The 22,859-nt window shown below is 41.7% G+C and overlaps 1 protein-coding gene across 1 annotated transcript in view; it reads right to left on the minus strand.

Moving 5' to 3' along the window:
* Positions 1-1,923: 1,923 nt before the first annotated feature.
* The window catches only part of pdia4 (protein disulfide isomerase family A, member 4), a 33,180-nt gene continuing 12,244 nt past the window's right edge, over positions 1,924-22,859 (minus strand). Inside the window, exons 2-10 of the mRNA XM_055657131.1 lie at positions 18,277-18,445; positions 15,410-15,615; positions 11,862-12,000; positions 11,276-11,481; positions 9,022-9,180; positions 6,252-6,403; positions 4,887-5,043; positions 3,841-4,074; positions 1,924-2,603 (exon numbers count right to left, since the gene is read on the minus strand). Coding sequence (XP_055513106.1) covers positions 2,188-2,603; positions 3,841-4,074; positions 4,887-5,043; positions 6,252-6,403; positions 9,022-9,180; positions 11,276-11,481; positions 11,862-12,000; positions 15,410-15,615; positions 18,277-18,445 — 1,838 coding nt within the window. The 3' untranslated portion in view covers positions 1,924-2,187. The remainder of the gene's footprint in view (positions 2,604-3,840; positions 4,075-4,886; positions 5,044-6,251; positions 6,404-9,021; positions 9,181-11,275; positions 11,482-11,861; positions 12,001-15,409; positions 15,616-18,276; positions 18,446-22,859) is intronic.

The raw sequence follows: 22,859 nt of genomic DNA on the forward strand, positions 1-22,859 counted from the left end.
GGGGTATAACAGTCCGTATCTCAAATTTTTTATGTTCTTCAGTATTCTACTTGTTTCTGTAAACAACGCTCCCTTCTTGGCAACTTCCACAGGATAATCTCTAAATATACTAATCTTATCTCCTTCAAATACGAGATTTCTGCTTTGGGCAATTTTCTTCATCATATCATCCAAAACATGGTCATATTGCACCTTCACTATCAGTTGTCTTGGAGGGGCGCCCTCCCTTGGGCGACGTCTCGATACTCTGTGCGCTCGGGCAAGTAATGGTGCTTGATCCAGGTTCAAGACTTTTTTCAGTAGCTCTGCAGCAAATTCACGGGGGTCACGACTCCCCTCTCTGCCTTAGTGGACGCCCACGATTCTTAAATTCTGACGCCTCTGTCATCCCTCCAAGTCAGTACATTTTTTGGTTATTTGATGCAATAACTTTGATAGGCGTTTGTTCTCGGCGATAAGTTTTTTTGTAGTTTCGGTGCTTGTCTCAGCAATTTCCTCTAGTTCCTTTACAATCTCTTGGTGTTGATTTAATGTCTGGAGGATAGGTTCCAACTTAGAATCAAATTTAGATTCCATCTAAATTTGATTCTATCATTTACTTCTTCAATATTTTGAATCAGATTTTCTTCTATATTTAATTTCCAGTCTTCCAGAACTTCATGTACAATATCTGCAACCTCTTCTTTAATTTGTTCTTTAATTTCATTTTTTAAAGATTTCAGCTCTTCCTTGAAGTTCTGTTTAAGATTTTTTAGTTCTTCCATTAAATTAGAGATTTCCTGTGCAAGAACATTTTTTAAATCTTCCATTTCAGTCTTTTTCTTTTTGAGATATCTTCTTGGGATGCTGTTAAAACTGAGGCCGAGGCTTCCGTTGGGCCTACCTCTTTAGCCTTGCCGGTTTTTCTCGTCTTGGGAGGGGGAGTATGCTGTGTCGACATAATGCCGGTGTCGCGCGCCTGATGACGTCACAATCGGTGCCGTTTTCAGCAGGTAGGACCTGTCATTTCCCCCCGTTTTTAGCATTTTTTTCCCGGAGCTAGTTGGCGCGAGTCTCTCCTACTCCATAACGCCACCGGAAGTCAGACCATTTTAGATGGACATTTTATAGGGTAGAAATTCCATTATACTTGTCCACAGAATTTCACGCAGTTAATCCAGAGCATTAAGCATATTATGGATCTTGGATTGGCAAGGCGCAGGTTCTTCTCACTGAGTCCACTCATTTACTGAGGCATCATGAAAATGAACAGTTTCCTGAACGATGGTTGGGTCCAGCCAGGATAAAATGAGAGGGCTAGAAAACTCTACACATAAAAGTAATGTAGAAATAAAATAACAAAGCTACGTTATAAAAGAGCAGAATCTCCAGTTTTGGCTTCTGGAACTAGGGCCAGCTTGTTGGTAATCTTCACTTACAACAGCTTGGACACACTAGAGGCAGGAAACATGTTCCCGATGTTGGGGGAGTCCTGAACCATGGGCTACAGTTTAAGAATAAGGAGTAAGCCATTTAGAACGGAGACAAGGAAACACTTTTTCTCACAAAGAGTGGCGAGTCTGTGGAATTCTCTACCTCAGAGGGTGGTGCAGGCAGATTCTCTGGATGCTTTCAAGAGAGAGCTAGATAGGGCTCTTAAAAATAGCGGAGTCAGGGGATATGGGGAGAAGGCAGGAACGGGATACTGATTGGGGATGATCAGCCATGATCACATTGAATGGCGGTGCAGGCTCGAAGGGCCAAATGGCCTACTCCGGCGCCTATTGTCTAACAGGATAGTTAATATTGAGTGAAAGTACATCAAACCCACTTTTCAGCATCATTTTAAGAGGAGGAACAAACTAGTCCAACCCAAGTTTCTTCCATTATTCAAGCAGATAGGAGATGGAAAGGACTAGTAAATAAATTCAAACAATTATTCCCTGGATTACCTTTATTGAAGATTTTTTACCAAAATATAAAGATGACAAGCCATACAAACTTCACAAAAATTGTGATTTCATACATTCTCAGCAATTACTTTGATTACACTGGTTGTAACAAATCTCTTGTGGACAGGTTTTAATCTCAGATTGCCAGTGATTGCTTTAAGGAATTGTTTTGAAACTAGTCATTTCATCTTAATTCCCATACTGTTGGAAGTTCGTCCTTCCAAGTCTCCCTACTTCTGGATTTGGTACAGAATCCTTATAGCTCATCTTTGCTTCGCGACAGCTTGGTTGCATGTTCTTCCACAAATTTGCTCAAAGAGTCAAGATCCCGCTCACCCTTGTCATATTGAATAGGATTATTTTTATTGTTGCTTGGTGCAAAGTAAATAGTGGGGAAGCCTCCAGTTTTATATTTATCACTTGGTACATCATTTGCTGTTGCATCCATCTTTGCAATGATCAGGTTCTCCTCATTCTTGTACTTCTTACCGAGTTCCAAATACACAGGTTCCAATGTTTTGCAGTGTCCACACCAAGGTGCATAGAATTCTATTAGTACATCTTTCTTTTTGTCCATAACTATTTCATTAAATGTCTTGCCCACTACAACTTTTACCGGTCCTTTGTTACTCTTTGGGATTGGTTGAGATTTAACAACAGGTTTTAATTTACCTGAAAGGGAAAAAAAAAATGATATGAATGTATATGAAAAGATTGCAGTTAGCATTTCCAAGTGCAAGACCCCGATCACCAACTGTAGAATTTAAAATAACTATACAAGTAATGAAGTCCACAATAAACTTTTAAAAACCATGAACCAAATGTAATTTTGCAAGAATATTTTCCCACAGGATGGGTATTAATAAGTGATGTAAACAAGGTTAACTACTTTTTAAAACTTCAATATTAGTGACAAATACATAGAAACATAGAAATTAGGTGCAGGAGTAGGCCATTCGGCCCTTCGAGCCTGCACCGCCATTCAATATGATCATGGCTCATCATCCAACTCAGTATCCCGTACCTGCCTTCTCTCCATACCCCCTGATCCCCTTAGCCACAAGGGCCACATCTAACACCCTCTTAAATATAGCCAATGAACTGGCCTCAACTACCCTCTGTGGCAGAGAGTTCCAGAGATTCACCACTCTATGTGTGAAAAAAGTTCTTCTCATCTCGGTTTTAAAGGATTTCCCCCTTATCCTTAAGCTGTGACCCCTTGTCCTGGACTTCCCTAACATCGGGAACAATCTTCCTGCATCTAGCCTGTCCAACCCCTTAAGAATTTTGTAGGTTTCTATAAGATCCCCTCTCAATCTCCTAAATTCTAGAGAGTATAAACCAAGTATATCCAGTCTTTCTTCATAAGACAGTCCTGACATCCCAGGAATCAGTCTGGTGAACCGTCTCTGCACTCCCTCTATGGCAATAATGTCCTTCCTCAGATTTGGAGACCAAAACTGTACGCAATACTCCAGGTGTGGTCTCACCAAGACCCTGTACAACTGCAGTAGAACCTCCCTGCTCCTATACTCAAATCCTTTTGCAATGAAAGCTAACATACCATTCGCTTTCTTTACTGCCTGCTGCACCTGCATGCCTACCTTCAATGACTGGTGTACCATGACACCCCAGTCTCGCTGCATCTCCCCCTATCACAATCGGCCACCAATTAGATAATAGTCTGCTTTCCCGTTTTTGCCACCAAAATGGTAACCTCACATTTATCCACATTATACTGCATCTGCCAAACAAAATCCACAACTTCGCTATCTAGATAGTCTCCTTACTCGTGTTACTGTTTTGAAAGTGCATGTTTTTAAGAAATATAGGATAGTGCAACTCAACAAATGCCAAAAACAAAATTGACTGCAACAGTTTCCTTCATAATCACATTTAAATACTGTACCTTTTTTAAATGTTATTACAAATTCTCTCAGTGTATCCGAATCAAATTCATCTGGTTCCATTGCATATTTTTTGCCACTGACATCCAGAATTGCCACATTCACATCTTCACCACTGTCTCCAAGTCCCAAATCAATTAATTCTGTGGAATAGTCCTCTTCATCAGCAATTGCAAAAGTATACTCGGGGAAATCCCTTGCCACCTCCAATACCTTTTTTCTCCAGAACTGTGTAGCTGGCAGAAAAATATGATTTAACAATGATTAATATGCAAGTTGTAAACAATCCTCAAGTACACCAAAATCTACAAAATTTGGATGACACTACAAAAATAGCCGTTAAATTTATTGTCAATGACAACCATATGGTGCCTTCCACATAAATGCACGATGAAACAAAACCCAGAGAAAATTAGTGTGCACAGGAGATTTGGATAGGGCAATAATGGTTGGAACATGTTACTGAGGTAGAGTGAAACCATAATTAAAAAAGTAGGGACAGCAGGTACTGACAGTAAACAGATTGCACTGAGAAAAGTACTTTTCATTATTGCAGCACTGGAAAGAATGTGGTGTGTGGAGAGCAGAGTTTTAATGTAAATGAAAAGTTATTATGTGAAAATGTTTGTCCACCTATCTTCCCCCCCATCAAACAGCAATCAAGCTTTAAGTACACTATTGTAAATTCATTGGATCTCAAAATAAAGTTTTCAGTTTTTAAATATGGAACCTTTACAAGCGTTTAAATTCAGGCCAGTAAAACCAACATCCCAATTATGTTGGGGAAAGTTGATTTATCACTGAATTTATCACAGCCACTTTGGAATTGATGGCAAATTGCACATACATCGGAAATCCAGAGGAATGTTGTTTTGAAATGGACTGAAAGTTTGGGGCTGTCATGTAACCATTTTACACGAGGGCCATCTCAATTTTGTTTTCTCTTTCGTAGAGTAATAATGTGAACAGCCAGTTTTGACGTTACAAGATGAGAGCAATTATCTCCAACATCACAAAACTACTTATAAATTCCAGTCCCAAAACTTACCCACACGATAATCGAAACTGAAGTCCACACCATAGTATACCACAACTAATGGGCGCTTGCTGTATCTTTTTGCATCATTGCTTTGCTTACGATGTCCAACTAAAGGCACATTATTATTTGCAATGAAATCAGTCACATCTGACTGGGACATGTTCTCCTGTAATAAGAAGTTAAAGGACTGTTCATCTATCTATATAGGCTGTGGGCCGAGCATCAAAAATGTGTCTAGAAATGAGATTTTGTGACCCAAGTCACCAAACTACATGAAATTTTCACATATTGTGTAAAATAAATTATATAAATCACCTTTGAAACTCGATAAGAAGAAGACTTGCACATTTTTATTAAATTAGAGAAAAAACAGAAACATTTTGGGTATTTTTTGGTCCAATCAAAGCACGTTTAACATTGAGTTGTCTGCCAGTTGGCCAATCACGCGCTTTGTTTCAGGCTAGCACACAAAATGGCTGAGGGGGCTTCACAGATGCCTGTTTTACTGGAGATTCCGATTTGTTGTTCTGTGGAATAAATGTCGTGGAAACTTGCAGCAGGTAATTGTATTTAGTGGGAAAAGCATTAAAAAGGCTGAAGAAAGTGCTGCGAAGTGGATTAAAATGCAAGAAAGCCTTGAAAGCAAAGTCCCCGCTGAGGTCCTGGAACACAAAGATTTAGACAGCCAGGGACCAACTCTAACTAAAAGGTAAGATCTAAAGTCTGAATTTATGAAAATCTATCTGTATGGAGTTTAATTAATTTAATTGCACCCTTTTATAATGTGAATAAATTCATTCATTCACTTACTTCATTCATTCATTCATGAAGTTGAGGACCTAAACTATATGTATCCAAAACACAATAAACTAAACATTGTCACTAATGCCAGCCTGTTGTAGAGTAATAAGTTTAACAGCTAATCTCGGAGCTGCCTGCGAAACTTACCGGGAAAAAGTGCTCCGACCGCGGGACCTAGGTACTCGCGGTAAAGTGAAGCCGCGGTCTCAATTAATAAGCTGCCGATTCTTGAACGCGGAGCCGCGGACCATCTCCGCAGGCGGGCGGGAGGCTGTACATAGTGCCGTCTATAGCGGCCGTTATCAGACCCCGACAACGGGAAAAAAACGGAGGGATATCGATCGCTATTTATAGGCTTCCATTGCAGTGAGAAATGGTCAGATATCCCTCCGTTTTTTTCCCGTTGTTTGAGAAATTTGAGAAAGCAATCGTGGGCGGCAAAAGACCAATGCCTGTGGTGGGATTAAGTTGCCTTGTTGATAAGACAATGGTAGTTTGATGGACCAAAGTGAATATCCAGAGTCAGAGTCAAGCAGGCTCAGCAACATTTGATAGAATCAAGGGAATATTTACCGTGATAGTTAATGATTGCATTTTTGGTTCATATTGCGAATGAAATTTTTCAGGTTGCATAACAACTAGCTGCCCAGATGCTGCTTTTAAGAAATTTCGTATTTCACTACTGAAGGTATGATGTAATCTGTAGTCTTCACGGATGGAATTACCTAAAATAAAAAACATTTAAATTTATTCTGATACTAGTTGATATGCATTCCAGGTATCTTTTAAGACCTTCGAGTTTCTTGCTTACTAGCAATGCATTCAGAATTAGAATTTAGTTTAGAGATACAGCATGGAAAACAGGCCTTCATCCCACCAAGTCCACACTGACCAGGGATGACTCGTTTGCACTAGTTTTACGTTATGTCACTTTCATATCCACTCTAAGAAGCCTTCCTGACGGGCCGCGCAGCTGTGGACTGGAAACACAGCAGAAGCTTTTAACGAGGCGCTGCGGTCTCAACCCCTCCCGGATCTCCGTGTAGAAGCCTGGGTCAAGGCTCGGCCATCAGAGCCTCGCCTCGCAGGTCGAAGACTGGGTCTGCGGAGCGGCCGCGGCCCGGGTTGGCACCAGAGGCGTGAAGTGGGGTGTCGACAGTGGAGAGGCCTCAGCGGCAAAGGCTCGTGATAATGGGGCCTCAGCAGTAGTGAAGCTTCACGGGGCGACCCGCAGGGTGGGGGTAGGACGACGACAGTGGAGGACCCGGCGTGGGGGGACCGGGAGGGGAAGAATAATGGAGGACCCAGCGTGGGGGTGATCGCCACGAGGGAGGTCAATTGGGTAGGGAGAACAAAGGACAATGGGGACCCGACATGGGGGAGGAAGGTGAGGGGAGAGAACAAAAGGAGCCGGAGTGCTTTGTAACTTTGACAGCGCCGTAGGTGGCTGCTATTTGTATACATTGGGTATGCAAACAAAAAAATTCACTGTGCCTAATCACATGTGCCAATATTCTTATTCCCCTACATATTAGGCACAATTTACAGGGGCTAATTAACCTACAAACCCACACATTTTTGAAAAGAAACTGGGAGAATGTGCAAACTCCACACAAACAGCATTCTCTGTAAAGAGAAGGAATACATTACTCAAAATGTCCCATGGTTTTAGGAAATTCCTCCAGCCCAACAAAAGAAAAAAAATACTAAAGCACCTGTTCATTATTTTTTTCACAGGGGAAACAATTGAACACCTCATATCATTTTGTTGTCTTAACTTTTGATACGAATATTAAACATTCATTGAAACATTTGGCTTTCAATTATAACCATATAACAATTACAGCACGGAAACAGGCCATCTCAGCCCTTCTAGTCCGTGCCGAACGCTTACTCTCACCTAGTCCCATCTACCTGCACTCAGACCATAACACTCCATTCCTTTCCCGTCCATATACCTATCCAATTTATTTTTAAATGATAAAAATCGAACCTGCCTCCGCCACTTCCACTGGAAACTCATTCCACACAGTTACCACTCTGAGTAAAGAAGTCCCCCTCATGTTACCCCTAAACTTTTGTTCCTTAATTCTCAAATCATGTCCTCTTGTTTGAATCTTCCCTGCTCTCAATGGAAAAAGCTTATCCACTTCAACTCTCTCTATCCCTCTCATCATTTTAAAGACCTCTATCAAATCCACCCTTAACCTTCTGCGCTCCAAAGTATAAAGACCTATCTTGTTCAACCTTTCTCTGTAACTTAGGTGCTGAAACCTAGGCAACATTCTAGTAAATCTCCTCTGTATTCTCTCTCTATTTTGTTGACATCTTTCTTATAATTTGGCGACCAAAATTGTACACCATACTCCAGAATTGGCCTCACCAATGTCTTGCACAATTTTAACATTACATCCCAACTTCTATACTCAATGCTCTGATTTATAAAGGCCAGCACACCAAAAGCTTTCTTTACCACCCTATCTACATGAGATTCCACCTTCAGGGAACTATGCAGTTATTCCTAGATCCCTCTGTTTAACTGCATTCCTCTATTTGCTACCATTAGCACCATTAAATCTGTAAGCATACATTCACTCCTTCCAATTAAGTCAGGCAACTGAAGTGATTCTTTCAAGGTTATTACAGAATAACGGGATATACAAAATTTGCCTTGATTTCGACAGATAAATTGTATTAGACATGCAAACCACATATGTATAAAACAGTCTGAAGAAAGGTTTTGGCCCGAAACATTGCCTATTTCCTTCGCTCCATAGATGCTGCTGCACCCGCTGAGTTTCTCCAGCTTTTTTGTGTATCTATGTATAAAACAGTATACTTTGCATAATATTTGCCAAAAATTGCAGCTGTGGCAAAGAACCTATCAACAAAAAATCCTGTAACTTTAAAGGCAGGGGAGTACTTTTATTTATAATATAAGAAATGGAAAGTGTTTACTCTCATTCGAGCTTCAGAAAATAATAGTGCAGTGAAAATAATAATGCTAAACCTCTTCCCCATTACCACCCGCCCATCCTCACCAACTTCACCTCTCCCTTTTGGGTTTCATTAAAAGCTCAATACTCAGCCTCTCTTCCTTTATTTTTGAGCATTTGGCCACAGCAGATTAAAGTAAACATTCACCTCCCATTTTATATTTAAACTAAGAACATCTATTCAGTTCAGATGAAAACTAAAACAAATATTAAATATTTCTCCACCCATATAGCAATTGATCTGTATATTTCCGCATTTTCTATTTTGTTTCAAACTATCTAGGTTTAAACCAGAATTGCCATAGCATTTTCAAATAAACAATTCTACCACACTTCAAATTACTCACATGCATCTTGATAGATGGTATATGCTGGGTCTTGTTCTCCATTAAAAATTCCCACAATCACAACATCATCTCCATCCTTAATGAATTCCTGAATTTGCTTTACAACTTGAATTTGCTTGGAAGGCGGACCGGCCTGTTCAATCATATGTTCTATGATACCTGCATTTGAAAGATAAACATGAACATTATTTAAATGCTGATATCAGTAGGACGTTGAACATGTTTGTTATGATTGTGTTTATAATTTGTTTTGTTGTTTTGTTGTTTGTCTTTTGCACAAAAGTCCGTGAGCATTGCCACTTTCATTTCACTGCACATCTCGTATGTGTATGTGACAAATAAACTTGACTTGACTTGACGTACCGTACTCAAAAATTATGTATTCCATTTTCTCCCATAATGTTTCCTTGAGATTGTTGTGCAGTGGTAGAATGTAACACTTCCAGTAGAAGAAAAAATCTGGCATTGAAATTAAGTACACAGTGGATCTAAAGCTTTGCCATTGGTCACTCAATAGCTAGGTTTCTCATGGCAGAATTGAAGCCAAGTTTTGTACCACCCAAATTGAGATTAGTTAATCCATGTTAATTCAAGGACCTCATTTTGCAATGCATTTTAAAATAATGAAGTGAGTTAGGGTTAGAGCATGGTATTCTAAGTTTATTTATAACTAGAAAATATGTGACTTTACGTCAATTTGAGCTCTTGGTCAATCCGTAGCACTAGAATTACAAGTTCCAGCTAAAGGCATAGTATTTTCACAGAAATCATCTTTTGCCTTCTCAGAGCTCAACATCCAAATCTACAAGGGCCTCCTATCAATCTATGTTGAGAGCAATGGTGTATTAGTTAGACCCATTTCTTGTACTTCAGGATACTTTTGTCACACCTTACCTCGTACAACCGCTACAAAAGTTGGAGCAATTGGGGATTGATGCTGGCACACGTAACTGGGTCCTGAACTTTCTATCGCAACAGCAGCAGACAGTCAGGGTGGGCAGAAGGACATCAAAAACCATAGCCGTGACCACTGGCTCGCCCCAAGGCTGTGTCCTAAGCCCCCTGCTATTTAGTCTGCTTACACACGACTGTACTGCTAGACTCAACAACAACTTCATCAACAAGTTCGCAGATGATACAACAGTGGTGGGTCTCATCCGTGACAATGATGAGTCGGCGTACAGGATGGAGGTGGAGCTGCTCACAGGATGGTGCAAATCCCGCAACCTCATTCTCAACGTGGGAAAAATTAAGGAGATGGTGGTTGACTTCAGGAGGGCGGGAAAACAACACCATAAACCTCTGCACATCGATGGAGCTGATGTGGAAATGGTCAGCAGCGTGAAGTTCTTAGGACTCCACCTGTCAGATGACCTGACGTCCACGACCAACACCACAGCACTGGTCAAGAGAGCCCAGCAGCGACTACACCCTCTCCGAAGACTACGGAAAGTAGGTCTCCCCACTACACACCTACGAACTTTTTATAGGGGGACGATCGAGAGCACATTAACCTACGGCATCACTTCCTGGTTCGGGAGCTGCAAGGCTTACGAACGGCACCAACTAGACTGGATTGTGAAGACCGCCAGCAGGATTATTGGTGCTCCACCCCCTTTGCTGCTGGACATATACAGGAAGAGATGCATCAGCAGAGCCATCTCCATCATCAAAGACCCCTACCACCCATCGCATCACATATTCTCCATCCTGCCATCTGGGAAGAGGTACATGAGCATTAGCTGCAAAACCAGCAGGATGCTCCTCAGCTTCTTCCCGCAGGCTATGACTGATAAACGGACTTTGCCCCCTGCCAAAGTATCGCGCACCAACCACCAACCTGGACACACTGCAGCAGAGCCACTGTCGTGCCGCTGCCGATCGGAACGCCTGTTGATGTTTAGTAGAGAGTAGAGTGTTTAATTTGTTCATGATATATGTTTTTTTATTTCTATTTATTTTTTACTTCACACTGAATGGACACTGGTTGAGCAACGTTTTTTTGTTTACTCTGGGTATGTGAGTACTCAGGAAAATTACAATAAAGATATACTATACTATACATGGACAAAATCTGAACTGACTGATTCCTTGTTTAAAAAATCAAGCTCAATACCAACTATAGAGTGGGATGAATAATTAGAGCCGTCATCCGGCAAAATTAAGTTTAATTGATGATAATGAACATTCTCGTAGAGTAAACTCATACATCCATTGTTAATAATATTTAGTTGCGGTTCAGTTTTTACATTACCTTGTGTATCCCTTGGTCCATTATATTCAAAAGGTTTTCCCTTGCGGAAAATTTTCAGAGTAGGATAGCCAGTGACCTCATATTTGCTAGCAAGCTTTGATTGAGCAGTCGCATCCACTTTAGAAAGAAGAATGGGCACAGAACGCTTGCTGAGTTCCTGCGCAGCCTCCTCATATTGTGGAGCTAGCTTTTTACAGTGTCCACACCTGTAACAAAATGTGTTCAATTAGCATGCGACTTTATGATAGAATGTTTCTAGAATTGCAAGTTATTCACTGTGGATGTATCTTCAACAGTTCAAGGTGGGGGGGGGAGCCTCTGCACCAACTTCACAGGCAATTAAGGATGCCCAATAAATACTGGCTTTGCTTATAATACTGATCCCACAATAATTTAAAAACGCTTTGTTGTAATGGATTACGGAGTTATTTTTTTATACTATATACACCATTTATCCAAAATGCACGAATTACTAAAAAACAACTAGGTAATACTAAAACGTGTCAATTCCTTGTCTTGCATCGATTTCAAATAATGTCACTCTTTACACATAAAATATTAACTTTAAACAGAAGCTTGTGCTTACCACGGAGCATAAAACTCAACTAGGATGATATCAGCATCATTCACAACATCATCAAAGTTTTCCTCTGTCAAAGTGATGGTTGCTTCTGGCGGAGGAACCCAGTCGGGTGAAGTAACTTCTTTAACTTTAGATAAAATTCCTATACAAAGATTGAGAATATCAGAACAGAATTAAATGGAACTATGTAGTCTCAAAACAAAAGGTATAATTTATAAAATTGGAAATAGTAAGAACAGAATTAAATCAAGTCTACAAGGAGAAATTCAACTGAAGTTTCTTTAGCTGATTCTATAACTGGCTTCACAAAAAGATTAATCTCGAAAGGTGTAGGTGTTAACTGTGCTTTAAAAATAATTTATTTTAAATATGTGTGTTTTTACAATACTGGGTACAAAAAGTGTGACATCATACATAAAACTGAAGTTCACAAATCAATTATGTCAACATGATTCAGATTAATCAAAAACCCTCACAGCAGCAGTGCATGACACGGAAAGATAGTTCATGAAGTTTCAATTATGAACAAAATTCCTTGTTTAACGCGTTCCTCTACACTTTAGGTTTGGTGTCCACCATAACATGAAATTTAGAAAGTTTTAATTTTCTGAAGTACAATAGTTGATTCCTGGTGCTTCCAGTATTTCTTTTTTTGTAATTTATAGACAATAGACAATATGTGCAGGAGTAGGCCATTCGGCCCTTCGAGCCAGCACTGCCATTTAAAGTGATCAAGGCTGATCATCCCCAATCAGTACCCCGTTCCTGCCTTGCCCCCATATCCCCTGACTCTGCTATTTTTAAGAGCCCTTTCAAGCTCTTGAATTTTTAAGAGCCCTATCTTGAAAGCATCCAGACAACCTTCCTCCACTGCTCTCTGAGGCAGAGAATTCCAGATTCACAACTCTCTGTGAGAAAAAGTGTTTCCTCGTCTCCGTTCTAAATGGCTTACTCCTTATTCTTAAACTGTGGCCCCTGTTTCTGGACTCCCCCAACATCGGGAACATGTTTCCTGCCTCTAGCGTGTCCAACCTCTTTAACAATCTTATATGTTTCAATGAGATAACCTTTCATCCTTCTAAACTCCAGAGTGTACAAGCCCAGCCGCTCCATTCTCTCAGCATATGACAGTCCCGCCATCCCGGGAATTAACCTTGTAAACTTACGCTGCACTCCATTAATAGCAAGAATGTCCTTCCTCAAATTAGGGGACCAAACCTGCACACAATACTCCAGGTGCGGTCTCACTAGGGCTCTGTACAACTGCAGAAGGACCTCTTTGCTCCTATATTCGACTACTCTTGTTATAAAGGCCAACATGCCATTCGCTTTCTTTCGCATGTTTTAAATAAATTTTGTGTAAGTAATTGTCCATACAACTGCAGGTACAAAATTTGATGCTAAATGCTGGTGTTACGCGTGTGATGGAGGACACCAAAAATATTCACTAATTTTGGCATGCAGCAGCTTTTACAGAATCTTGATATTAAGGTTACTTTCTTCTCAAATTTCATTAACTATTACGTTCTTCAAACTAGAAAATGTTCAATCTTCTCGGAAAGTTCTTTGATCTTAATTTACCATTGTGGTGTAACGGTGGTTACTCTAAAATAGGGTGGACACCAAGAGTAACCACCGTTACACTGTTTGAAATATGGCCAGAGCACAATGACAAATTCATCAAAAGTTGTGCTTATTATTGTGAAACATGCAACAAACTTGAACATGTTTTGAATTATAATGAAATTAATGCAGAAATTGCCTCTATTTAATTGTGTCAAAGCATGGTCATATTTTTGGTGTCCTAAAAATTAATATTTTTGAGATATAAACTGGTTTAATCAAGGAATTAATTTAATTCTCAACTTGATTTTATCTCTACTATCTCTTGCACATTTGAATAACAATCCCTGAAAAAAATAACACCATACTACTTGAAACAGTGGAGCTATATGATATTTTTAATGTTCAGTGCTAAAGTCTCTCCGGTATTGTAAAAATACACATGATCCCCATCTAACATCCAAGTAATATTCACATATACTTCTGACCCTGCATCAAGAACAGGAATCAATGTACACAAAATGAAACAATGTTTACAAAATCACCATAATTCCTAAACATCTTCGCCTCTCTCAATAATCTCTATAGTAGGGATATTTGCTGATATTTACTAATGTTTAATTAAATCCACTACTCCTCAGAAAATGAAGCATTCCACCCTTGCATGTAACACCACCAACATTCAGGAACAGGACGCTAAATGGCAAGTTAAATATCCACCATACAAAATGTCAGGCAATAACTCACAAAAGGAGTCTTAACATTCAACTTCCGAAATTCAAAAGCATTATTATCTCCCCCTTCATTACCATTATTTGGTATTGTTACTCAAACACAAAAACAGTGGTGGGGCAATCAAGTTACAGTTACTAACCAAGAGATCTTAACCAACAATCCACAAATAAAAAATCATTTCGTAAAAGCCATTAAATTCAGGCCAATAACCTGGAAATTTGAAATATTGTTGCTAAGTCCACCTTGTGGGAGGAATTGTGCCACCTTTGCCAACTCTAGCTCTAGACCCATAGCAAGGAGGCAGCTATTACCTGCCTTTTGAATTCACCCAACAAGCCACTCAGCTGTTTTATAAACATGTTAAAAATTTATAAACGTTAAAAGTGGAAATGAATTGGATAGCCATGAAAGTGAATAGATAGATGCAAAAATGATAAAATATGGAATCTGGGGGTAGTAGTTAGAAAATAGGTCAGGCCAAGCCCTTGTGACAGTAAATCCCAAATCATGGATACCCCAAATTAATCCTGCTAGTAAAGCTAACCTAGCAACAGGTCAAACTTAGACTAACAAAGTCACTCAGATTCAAAAGATAGATCTGGGGTACTGAGTGTAAAGAGCTAGTGGGGGGGGGGGGGAAAGCAAGTGTAAATGGGACTCTGCTAACTCAAGCATTTTCTGTTGTATCATTCTATATTTTTATAAATCAGTTATTTTCTTTTCCCCTCTCATTTACTCCACACTTCCTATTCATATCCTACCATCAATTTAATCTCTATTCATGCTCAGGTGTATTGCTAGTTCTTGAAACATTAGCTTATGGCACAAACAAGAAATTCCACTGAAGGATCATAACTATAATAAAGATACATTGAGTAACATCTGTAGACGTCATTATATTAAGCATTAAGGAACGGAATATGATGTGTCAAATCTTTAGTGTCCTTAACACAAAAAGAGGTGCTCAAGTAAACAATTTATTGACCTTGGTTGGAAAGTGTAAAAATCATGGGAATATTAACTAGTAGGGGTTACTAAATTAAGAACTTAAAAACATTCATCTCAAAGGTTGCTATAGCAAAATAACTTTCCTTTGTATGAGATAACACTAAAGAAATGTACAACAATTAACGTGATAAAAGCATAAGATTAGCCCACATAAGTAGGCTTCACTGGTAACTTTGGTTAACCACTATTAGCAAGCACATTTTATAAAGAGTTAATGAGATCAAGTGATTAGAGTATGTTCTTACCTTCTTTGTCCAATGTTCCTTTATAATCAATTGGCTGTCCATTCTTCACAATTTTGAAAGTGGGGTACATACCAATATCAAACCTTTGGCCCAAACTAGTTTGTGATGTGCCATCAACTTTGGCAACTGGAATGGGAGGTTCATTTTCTTTTAGCTCAATGGCAATTTTTTCATATTCTGGTGCAAACCGTTTACAGTGTTCACACCTACAGATCAAAAGTTACAAAGATAAAAGATTTTTAGGCTGGTAAATGAAAGCAAACGTCATATATCTATACAACACTCAAAACAGCTAACGATATTTTAAAAAATCTCAAAATTATTTGAAATGTATAAAGAATAATTCGTTCAGAAAAATGTAGGTTTTCAATGTCCATATCGTCACAGAAATCCAAAAGCTATTTTTCTGAAAAGAGACAGACAGCAAATAAAATTAAATGCAGGAACTACAAAGAGTAAACTATAGTATTAAAATCCGATGGGTGATATAAACGGGGAAATTCTAAAAATGGCGAAGAAACAAAAACCCGGGAGTTAACAGACAAATTTTGTACAAAGTGGTTAGATAAATGAGAAGAAATTGCTTAATAGTCATGGGACCAGGCTTTATAAGTGAATGCATAGTTCAGAAAGAAATATTAAACAATGACAAATTTGCACTTCGATTTCAGCTAAAACATGGTGTCCTATTCCGAGTATCAGAAAACAGAAAGGATGCTGAACATCTTAAAATATGGGGCAAAATTTATCAGATTGGAATCAGGGTTAAGGGAATCAGGTGGAATTCAGTTTTCAAGCAAAATTGGAGCAAACGCAGAGCTGCCAGTATTCTAGTATCTGAAAATCAGTATTTTGCTGAGGAAATCAGTATTTTTACACGGTGCCATTTTGCTGAAATGTTTTTTTTTAATGTGCGGTCATACCCATGTAAGAGTACAAGAATGCATAACTTTATTATGTATTTGTAATACAGTTTATTGTATATTTAAAGACAGGATTGGATTCTAAGCCACCTGAGAGTCCATAAAAACAACAGAATTATCTATGGTAGACCATCATCCTCGACCACAAGGGATAGCCATGCCGATCGTGTATTATATGTCAGCTGCATTCTTGCATCTTTTTCTCTCTGTGTTGGCTGCAGCCATCGTCTGCTTCAGTAAGGGAAGATGGTCAGTGATTGGTCGCAACGCCCCTCGAAGACTGCATCTGATTGGCCGTGGAGAGACCAGGGCATAATGTGATTGGACACAATGCCCTTGGAGACAGCGGCTGATTGGACGGTAGAAGATCGATTTGTGGATTGGATGGGAATTTTTTTAAGGGAAGCTTGTCAGTGATTGGACGCAACACCCTTAGAGACAGCGGTTGATTAGCCGCCAAATAATCGGTCACAAAAAATTGACAAATACATAAACAAAAAAAAACAAAAAAATCGGAATTCCGATTTAAATCGGAAGAATATAATGTCTGATCTGCAGTTCCTTCCTATTGAAGAAGAAACAACTCCTAATCCATTCCCTCCACAGATGCTACCTAGCCCGCTAAGTTTCTCCAGCACACTTTTTTTATTCAACTCTGAAATTGAAGATGGACATAAACCTGGAGCAACTTAGCAGGACAGTGTAGTGAAATGCTTCTTGCCAATGCAGCACATAAAGAAAGAATACAGACATAACAATAATAAAGAAATTTAAACATAAAAACATCCCCCCACAATGGTTCCCATTATGAGGGAAGACACAGTGTCCAGTCCCCATCCCATGTCCACCCATAGTCGGGCCTATTGAGGCCCCCACAGTTGCCTTTAAGGAGGCCCGATGTTCCAGTCCGTTCTCGCCGGGTGATGGTGCTCCGGCGTCGGGAGAATCCTCTCAGCGGCATGGGAACCCTGGAACGGCCGCTTACCTTACTGGAGTCCGCGGCTTCCGAAGCCAACAAGGCCGCGCCGGTTGGAGCTCTACCACTGGCGATCTCATCGAGAGATCCCAGGCTCCCGATATTTCTGTTCAGCGCCGCTGCCCGCAGCGGGCCGCTCCACAGACCCGCAGCTCCACAATGTTTATCTCGGCATTCCGGAGTTCCAGCGTGGCGACCCGGGCAAGGCATCGCCCGCTCCGCAATAGTGCTCCAGCGTTGTGCCGCCGCCGAAGCCAAGGTACTGGGCGGTCCCCTCAGGAAACGCCGATCCAGGCCGCTGGTAGGCCACGAGAACGGGTCGAAAGTGCAGCCCGAAGAAAAGCTGCCTCTCCGACCAGGTAGGGACCCTGAAAAGTAGTTTCCCCCCCCCCCCCCAACATACAAAAGACTAGAACTCCAAAAACAAAACACTAAAACTCACTAAAAATTAAAAAAGAGTGAAAAACGAACAGCTGCAGGCTGGGCAGCCATACCACAGGACGGCGCCCCCAATATATGATCCCAAGACAACTCCACCGATCCACCACCCCTCCATTGGCGAGTGGCATGGTAACGAAACAGGAAGGCGGGCCAATCCCGGCCTTTCCCACTTGCCCGGTGCACCTCGTTGTTACGATTATCTATGGTCGATTTTGCGTTGTTAAATACGAACTTAACAATCTGTATTAACAATGCAAACCGTACATCCGTATTCTTATCGCATTTCCGTACAAAATACGTAAAATGCCTTCTACTTGGCAGCTCTGCAAATGGAACTGGTCTCCTTGTTGTAAAGAAGTTTTTGGAAACATACAAAAAAAATCTATTTTTATTTTAAGCTGGCACAGGTGAATGCTGAATGGTCTTTGTTGAAAAAAAGATTATGGCCAAAACATTAGCAACTTTTTAGAAATTATTCATATCCTGATACAAATAAATAGCCTTTTATCATATAAATACATACTTACCAGGGGGCATAAAACTCAATCAGCACAATATCTTTGTCTGTCATGAAGGTATCATAATTTGCATCTGTCAAAATCAAAACTCCATTTTCTTCCTTGACTGACTCATCATCCTCTTCTTCCTCCTCGTCATCTTCCCCCTCCTCCTCCACCTCTTCTTCTCCATCAAATTCTAGAAAAGATGTGAAGTACTATGTTAAGACAGCATTGCAATATGTCCATTTCCCTCCATAGATGCTGCAGTTCCTTCAGCAGTTTGACTTTTTGCAGCTCTTTCAGCAGTTTGACTTTTTGCTGAAGATTCCAGCATCTGCAGTTGGTTCTGTCCCGGTACAATCATTGGTTTTGCTCTCAATTCAGCACAGAAATGGGATGTTCAGTCCAACATTAATACAAGATTAATGGTCAAACTATTTTAAATCATGTGATCCCAAAGTCAATGTTAGAAAATGTAATGCTTATGACACCATTATAGCAATAGACATCTACCTTATCAAAAAATACACCATCTCAAATTTGACCTCAAACTAATTGCCTGAATATGCACTACAGTCATCACATTTTTGTTAAAAGATAACAATAAAGCATGGGAACAGGCCCTCTAACCCCAAATGTCTGTGCCAAACATGATGCCAAGACCAACTCTTTCTTATCTGCCTGCATATAATCCACATCCCTCCGCTCCTTACATATCCATGTGCCGAACGAAATGCTACCATTGTATCTGCCACCACAATCACCCTGCCAGCTTGTTTCAGGCACTCGCCATCCTCTGTTTAAAAAGTGCCATGTACATAATCTTTAAACTTTGCTCCTCTCACTTAAAGCTATGCTCTCTAATATTTGATATTTCCACTATTCTGACTTTCTACCCTATCTATGCCTCAATTTTTATATACTTTCAGGTCTCCCCTCAACCTCCAGCATTCCAGAGAGAAAACATTCCAAGTCAGTCCAACATCTCCCTGTAGCTAATACCCTCTGATCCAGACATCATTCTGGTAAATTTCCTCCACAGCTTTTCAAAAACCTCCACATCCTTCCTGTGATGGGACAACAAGGATAACCAATTATAATAACAAGACTCGAAATTAACGGTTGCCCGGGTGCCAATGACCACCCAAAGTGCCGCCGGGCAACCTAAACGCCGAGTCATTTTGTCCGGCTTGGCACTGCAGATACTGGTTTATACCGAAGATAGACACAACAAATTGGAGTAACTCAGCGGGTCAGGCAGCATCTCTGGAGAAAAGGAATATGACGTCTCGTGTCGGCGACGGCTGTAGTGTGGGGCAAAGATATTAGGTGCATGGTGACGAATGGTCGGAGCGAATGAGGGCCCCGCACAGCAGCAGCGATAGAAGCTCCACCTCCTCTTGCACCACGCCCACCCTGATGGTGATCGTTGCCTTCCACTCTGCCAACGGCGCTTTCAAAACAAACCCTCTCGCACACCGAGGTCGGGAGGCTTCCTTCCGCCGTTTGAAGCAGCTGCACCGCTCGGCCTCGCACCTTGCTGTTGGCTGGTGGCGGGGAGACATTGGCGAGGAGATCCCAACTGCCTCCTCCTTTGGCGGCGGCACTTGGCGGTGGACAGGGACGGCCAAGGCAGCGGGGCGATGTTGGCCGAGGAGCACTGACCTTCCTTCCTCCCCACCTCCCCTCTATATCTCTCTCTTGTACGCCCCCCTCCACCCCTCTTATCCTGAGACCCCTCCTCTCCACCCCGCACTGATCCCCATTCCCTCCTCTATTCAGTCCTCACTGACATCCCCTGTGTTCCCCTCCCCATCTACCCCCCCCACACCCCCATGTATTCATTCTGCGCTGATCACCCTATCCACCTCGCATTGATTCTCCTGCCACTCCCTATTCATCCTACACTGGTTCCCCAATTCATCCGGTTCTTACCCCCCTTCCCATTCATCTTGCACTTCTCCTCCATTCATCCTGCGCTGAGCCACCCCCCTCCATCCTGGACTGACCCCCCCCCCCCCATTCAAGAAGAATGGGGGGGAACAGTCTCGACCCGAAACGTTGCCTATTTCCTTCGCTCCATAGTTGCTGCTTCACCCGCTGAGTTTCTCCAGCACTTTGTCTACCCCATTCATCCTGTACTGATCCCCCCCCATCCACCCCGTGCTGATCCTTCCCATTCAACACCACTGACATCCCCCGTGCTCTCCCCTCACAATTTTACATACTCCAACCAACACGGACTAATTCACCTGCCTCAATCCATCCATTCCACACCGATTACCTTCTCAACCATCCCCCCCGAAAGACATTTCCAGCACAATAGGGTCGGGAGGGGGGGGGGGGGGATGGGGGGGGGGGGTTGTATGAATCAGTGCAGGATGGATAGGTGGCAGTGGTGGGGGGGGGGGGGTGCTTGAGAAGGCAATCGGTGTGGATTGGATGGATTGAGGCTGGGGAATTAGTGAGTGTAGGTTGGAGTAGGTAAAATTATGAGGGGAGAGGCAGAGCTGGGTTTTGCGCTGGCTGTGGGCCTGGGGGCACCGCGCCAGTTTGACTCCTGACGCCTCTGGCCACCTGGCTGCAGTGCAGGTCTGCCGAGAGTGTTTTGGCACGTCGTCCTCCTCCAATCATCCCCCCCCCACCCCTACTCTACTTCCGCCTCTGACAGACACCTCCCTCCTCCAAGGGTCTGTTTTGAAAGCGCTGTTGGCAGAGTGGCAGCAGCTGCTGCTAACAGGCCGGGGGCGGGGCCGGGTGTGGGAGGAGGAGATGGAGCCGTCGCTGCTGCTGCGCAGGGCCCGACATTCGCTCCGACCCTCCGTCACGCCACACTTAGCATCTTTCCCACAACTGTCACCGACACAAAACGTCACGTTCCTTTTCTCCAGAGATGCTGCCGGACCCGCGGAGTTACTCCAGTTTTTTGTGTCTATCTTCGGTATAAACCAAATTGCCAAGCCGGGCAAAATGACTCGCCGTTTAGGTTTCCCAGCGGCACTTTGAGTGGTCATTGGCACCCGGGCAACCGTTAATTTCGAGCCCTGGCCAGCACTCCCAAAAGCTTCTAAAATCCAAGACAACTAATGATAATTAACACTATTATATTAGAATGAAAAATGTCCAGGCCTACAAGAGGTAGCGACCAATGTCAATTTTATTAGAATATTATCATTGTAAAGCTAAAGCCTTACATAAACGTTTAACTGTCGGAATATACACTTGAAATAACAAGGATAACATATGGAACTGGGCATTGTGTACGATAATCAGAAAGTCATGCTGTATAAAATTTTGGCTGGACAACATTTAGAGTATTGTGTGCAATTATGGTCGCTGCAGTACAGGAAGGACTTGAGGGGGTGAAGAGGTTCAATAAGCGAGTTCGGTATTCCGAAAAAATGCAAGGAATCATGGGATTTGTCAAAGGTCATAAGCTGTAATGGTAAATAGATCTCAGCGCTATAGATACAGCGAGTATACTTTTGATCTGATTTTTTAAGCTTCTATTTGTCATGGCTGATTCAAAGTACCAAGATATGAAGCTGGAAGATTTTATGTCACAGAAAGTCGATGCTTTGAAGATTTTTTTTTAGTGCAGAGGGGTTAAAAAAAAAAAGGAAGAAATGTTGACCTTACAGCTCTTGCTGTAGCTGCAGCAGCCATGAGGAAGCCTGTGCTGCCAAATGCAGGTGAAGGAAAAAGGAGCAATTAAAATCTGTACAAATATATCGTTAAAGTCTATTGAAAGTTATAGAAATCGTCCATTTCATTCCCCCCCCCCACCCTTAAGGAAAAAACTAATTTATCTTCGCGATCTCGTTCACTTCCAGAGGCATGAACCAATAAAAGCGAGAAAAACATTGCAGCTTTGTACGAAGGCAAAATAAATGCAACTAATTAATAACTTAAAAAGTTATTTCCTTACCTAGAATGAAAGTGAAAATGGAGGAAATAAAGCCCTGTTTGCACAAAGCAGCTCAGCACAACTAAAGAAACGGGGGGATGGGGGGGAAATAAGGAGACCGGGGGGGGGAGAGAGGAGACTGGAGCGGCTCTCATTTGCAAACCGTGCCTCATTCGCAGCCAGGAACCCGTGGACAGGCAGAGCCGCTACAAGCCCGGGCCGCCTCGCCAGCCCAGGGCCACCCCGGGGAGGGGACGGCCCAGCAGCAACAAGAGCATCCCCACCCCGACAACGGACGAAATACAAGCCTGCACACAATGCAGCACCACTGTTGCCGAGACTTTACAACTAGTGAGCTATGACCTGGGCATGCTCAGTCAGAATACCAAACTCGCTTATAGAGGCAGGACAACTTTGAATGTTTTTTCTGGAGCAGATAAGTTTTGATAGAAGTATATAAAATCATGAAGTGCATTGATAGGGTAGATAGCAACACTGGTTTACCTCAGGGTGAAAATTTCAAATACCAAATAGGGCTTAACTTGAAGGTGAAGAGGGGAAATTTAATGGAGATTTATGCAGCAAAACAGGTGCCTGGAATGAACTGCCAGGAAATGTAAGAGAAGCAGATACAATAGCAATGTTTAAGAGGCATTTGGACAGGAACATACACGGACAGGGAATGGAAGGAAATAGACCATGT

This window comes from Leucoraja erinacea, chromosome 2 (assembly GCF_028641065.1).
Source record: "Leucoraja erinacea ecotype New England chromosome 2, Leri_hhj_1, whole genome shotgun sequence".
NCBI lineage: Eukaryota > Metazoa > Chordata > Chondrichthyes > Rajiformes > Rajidae > Leucoraja > Leucoraja erinaceus.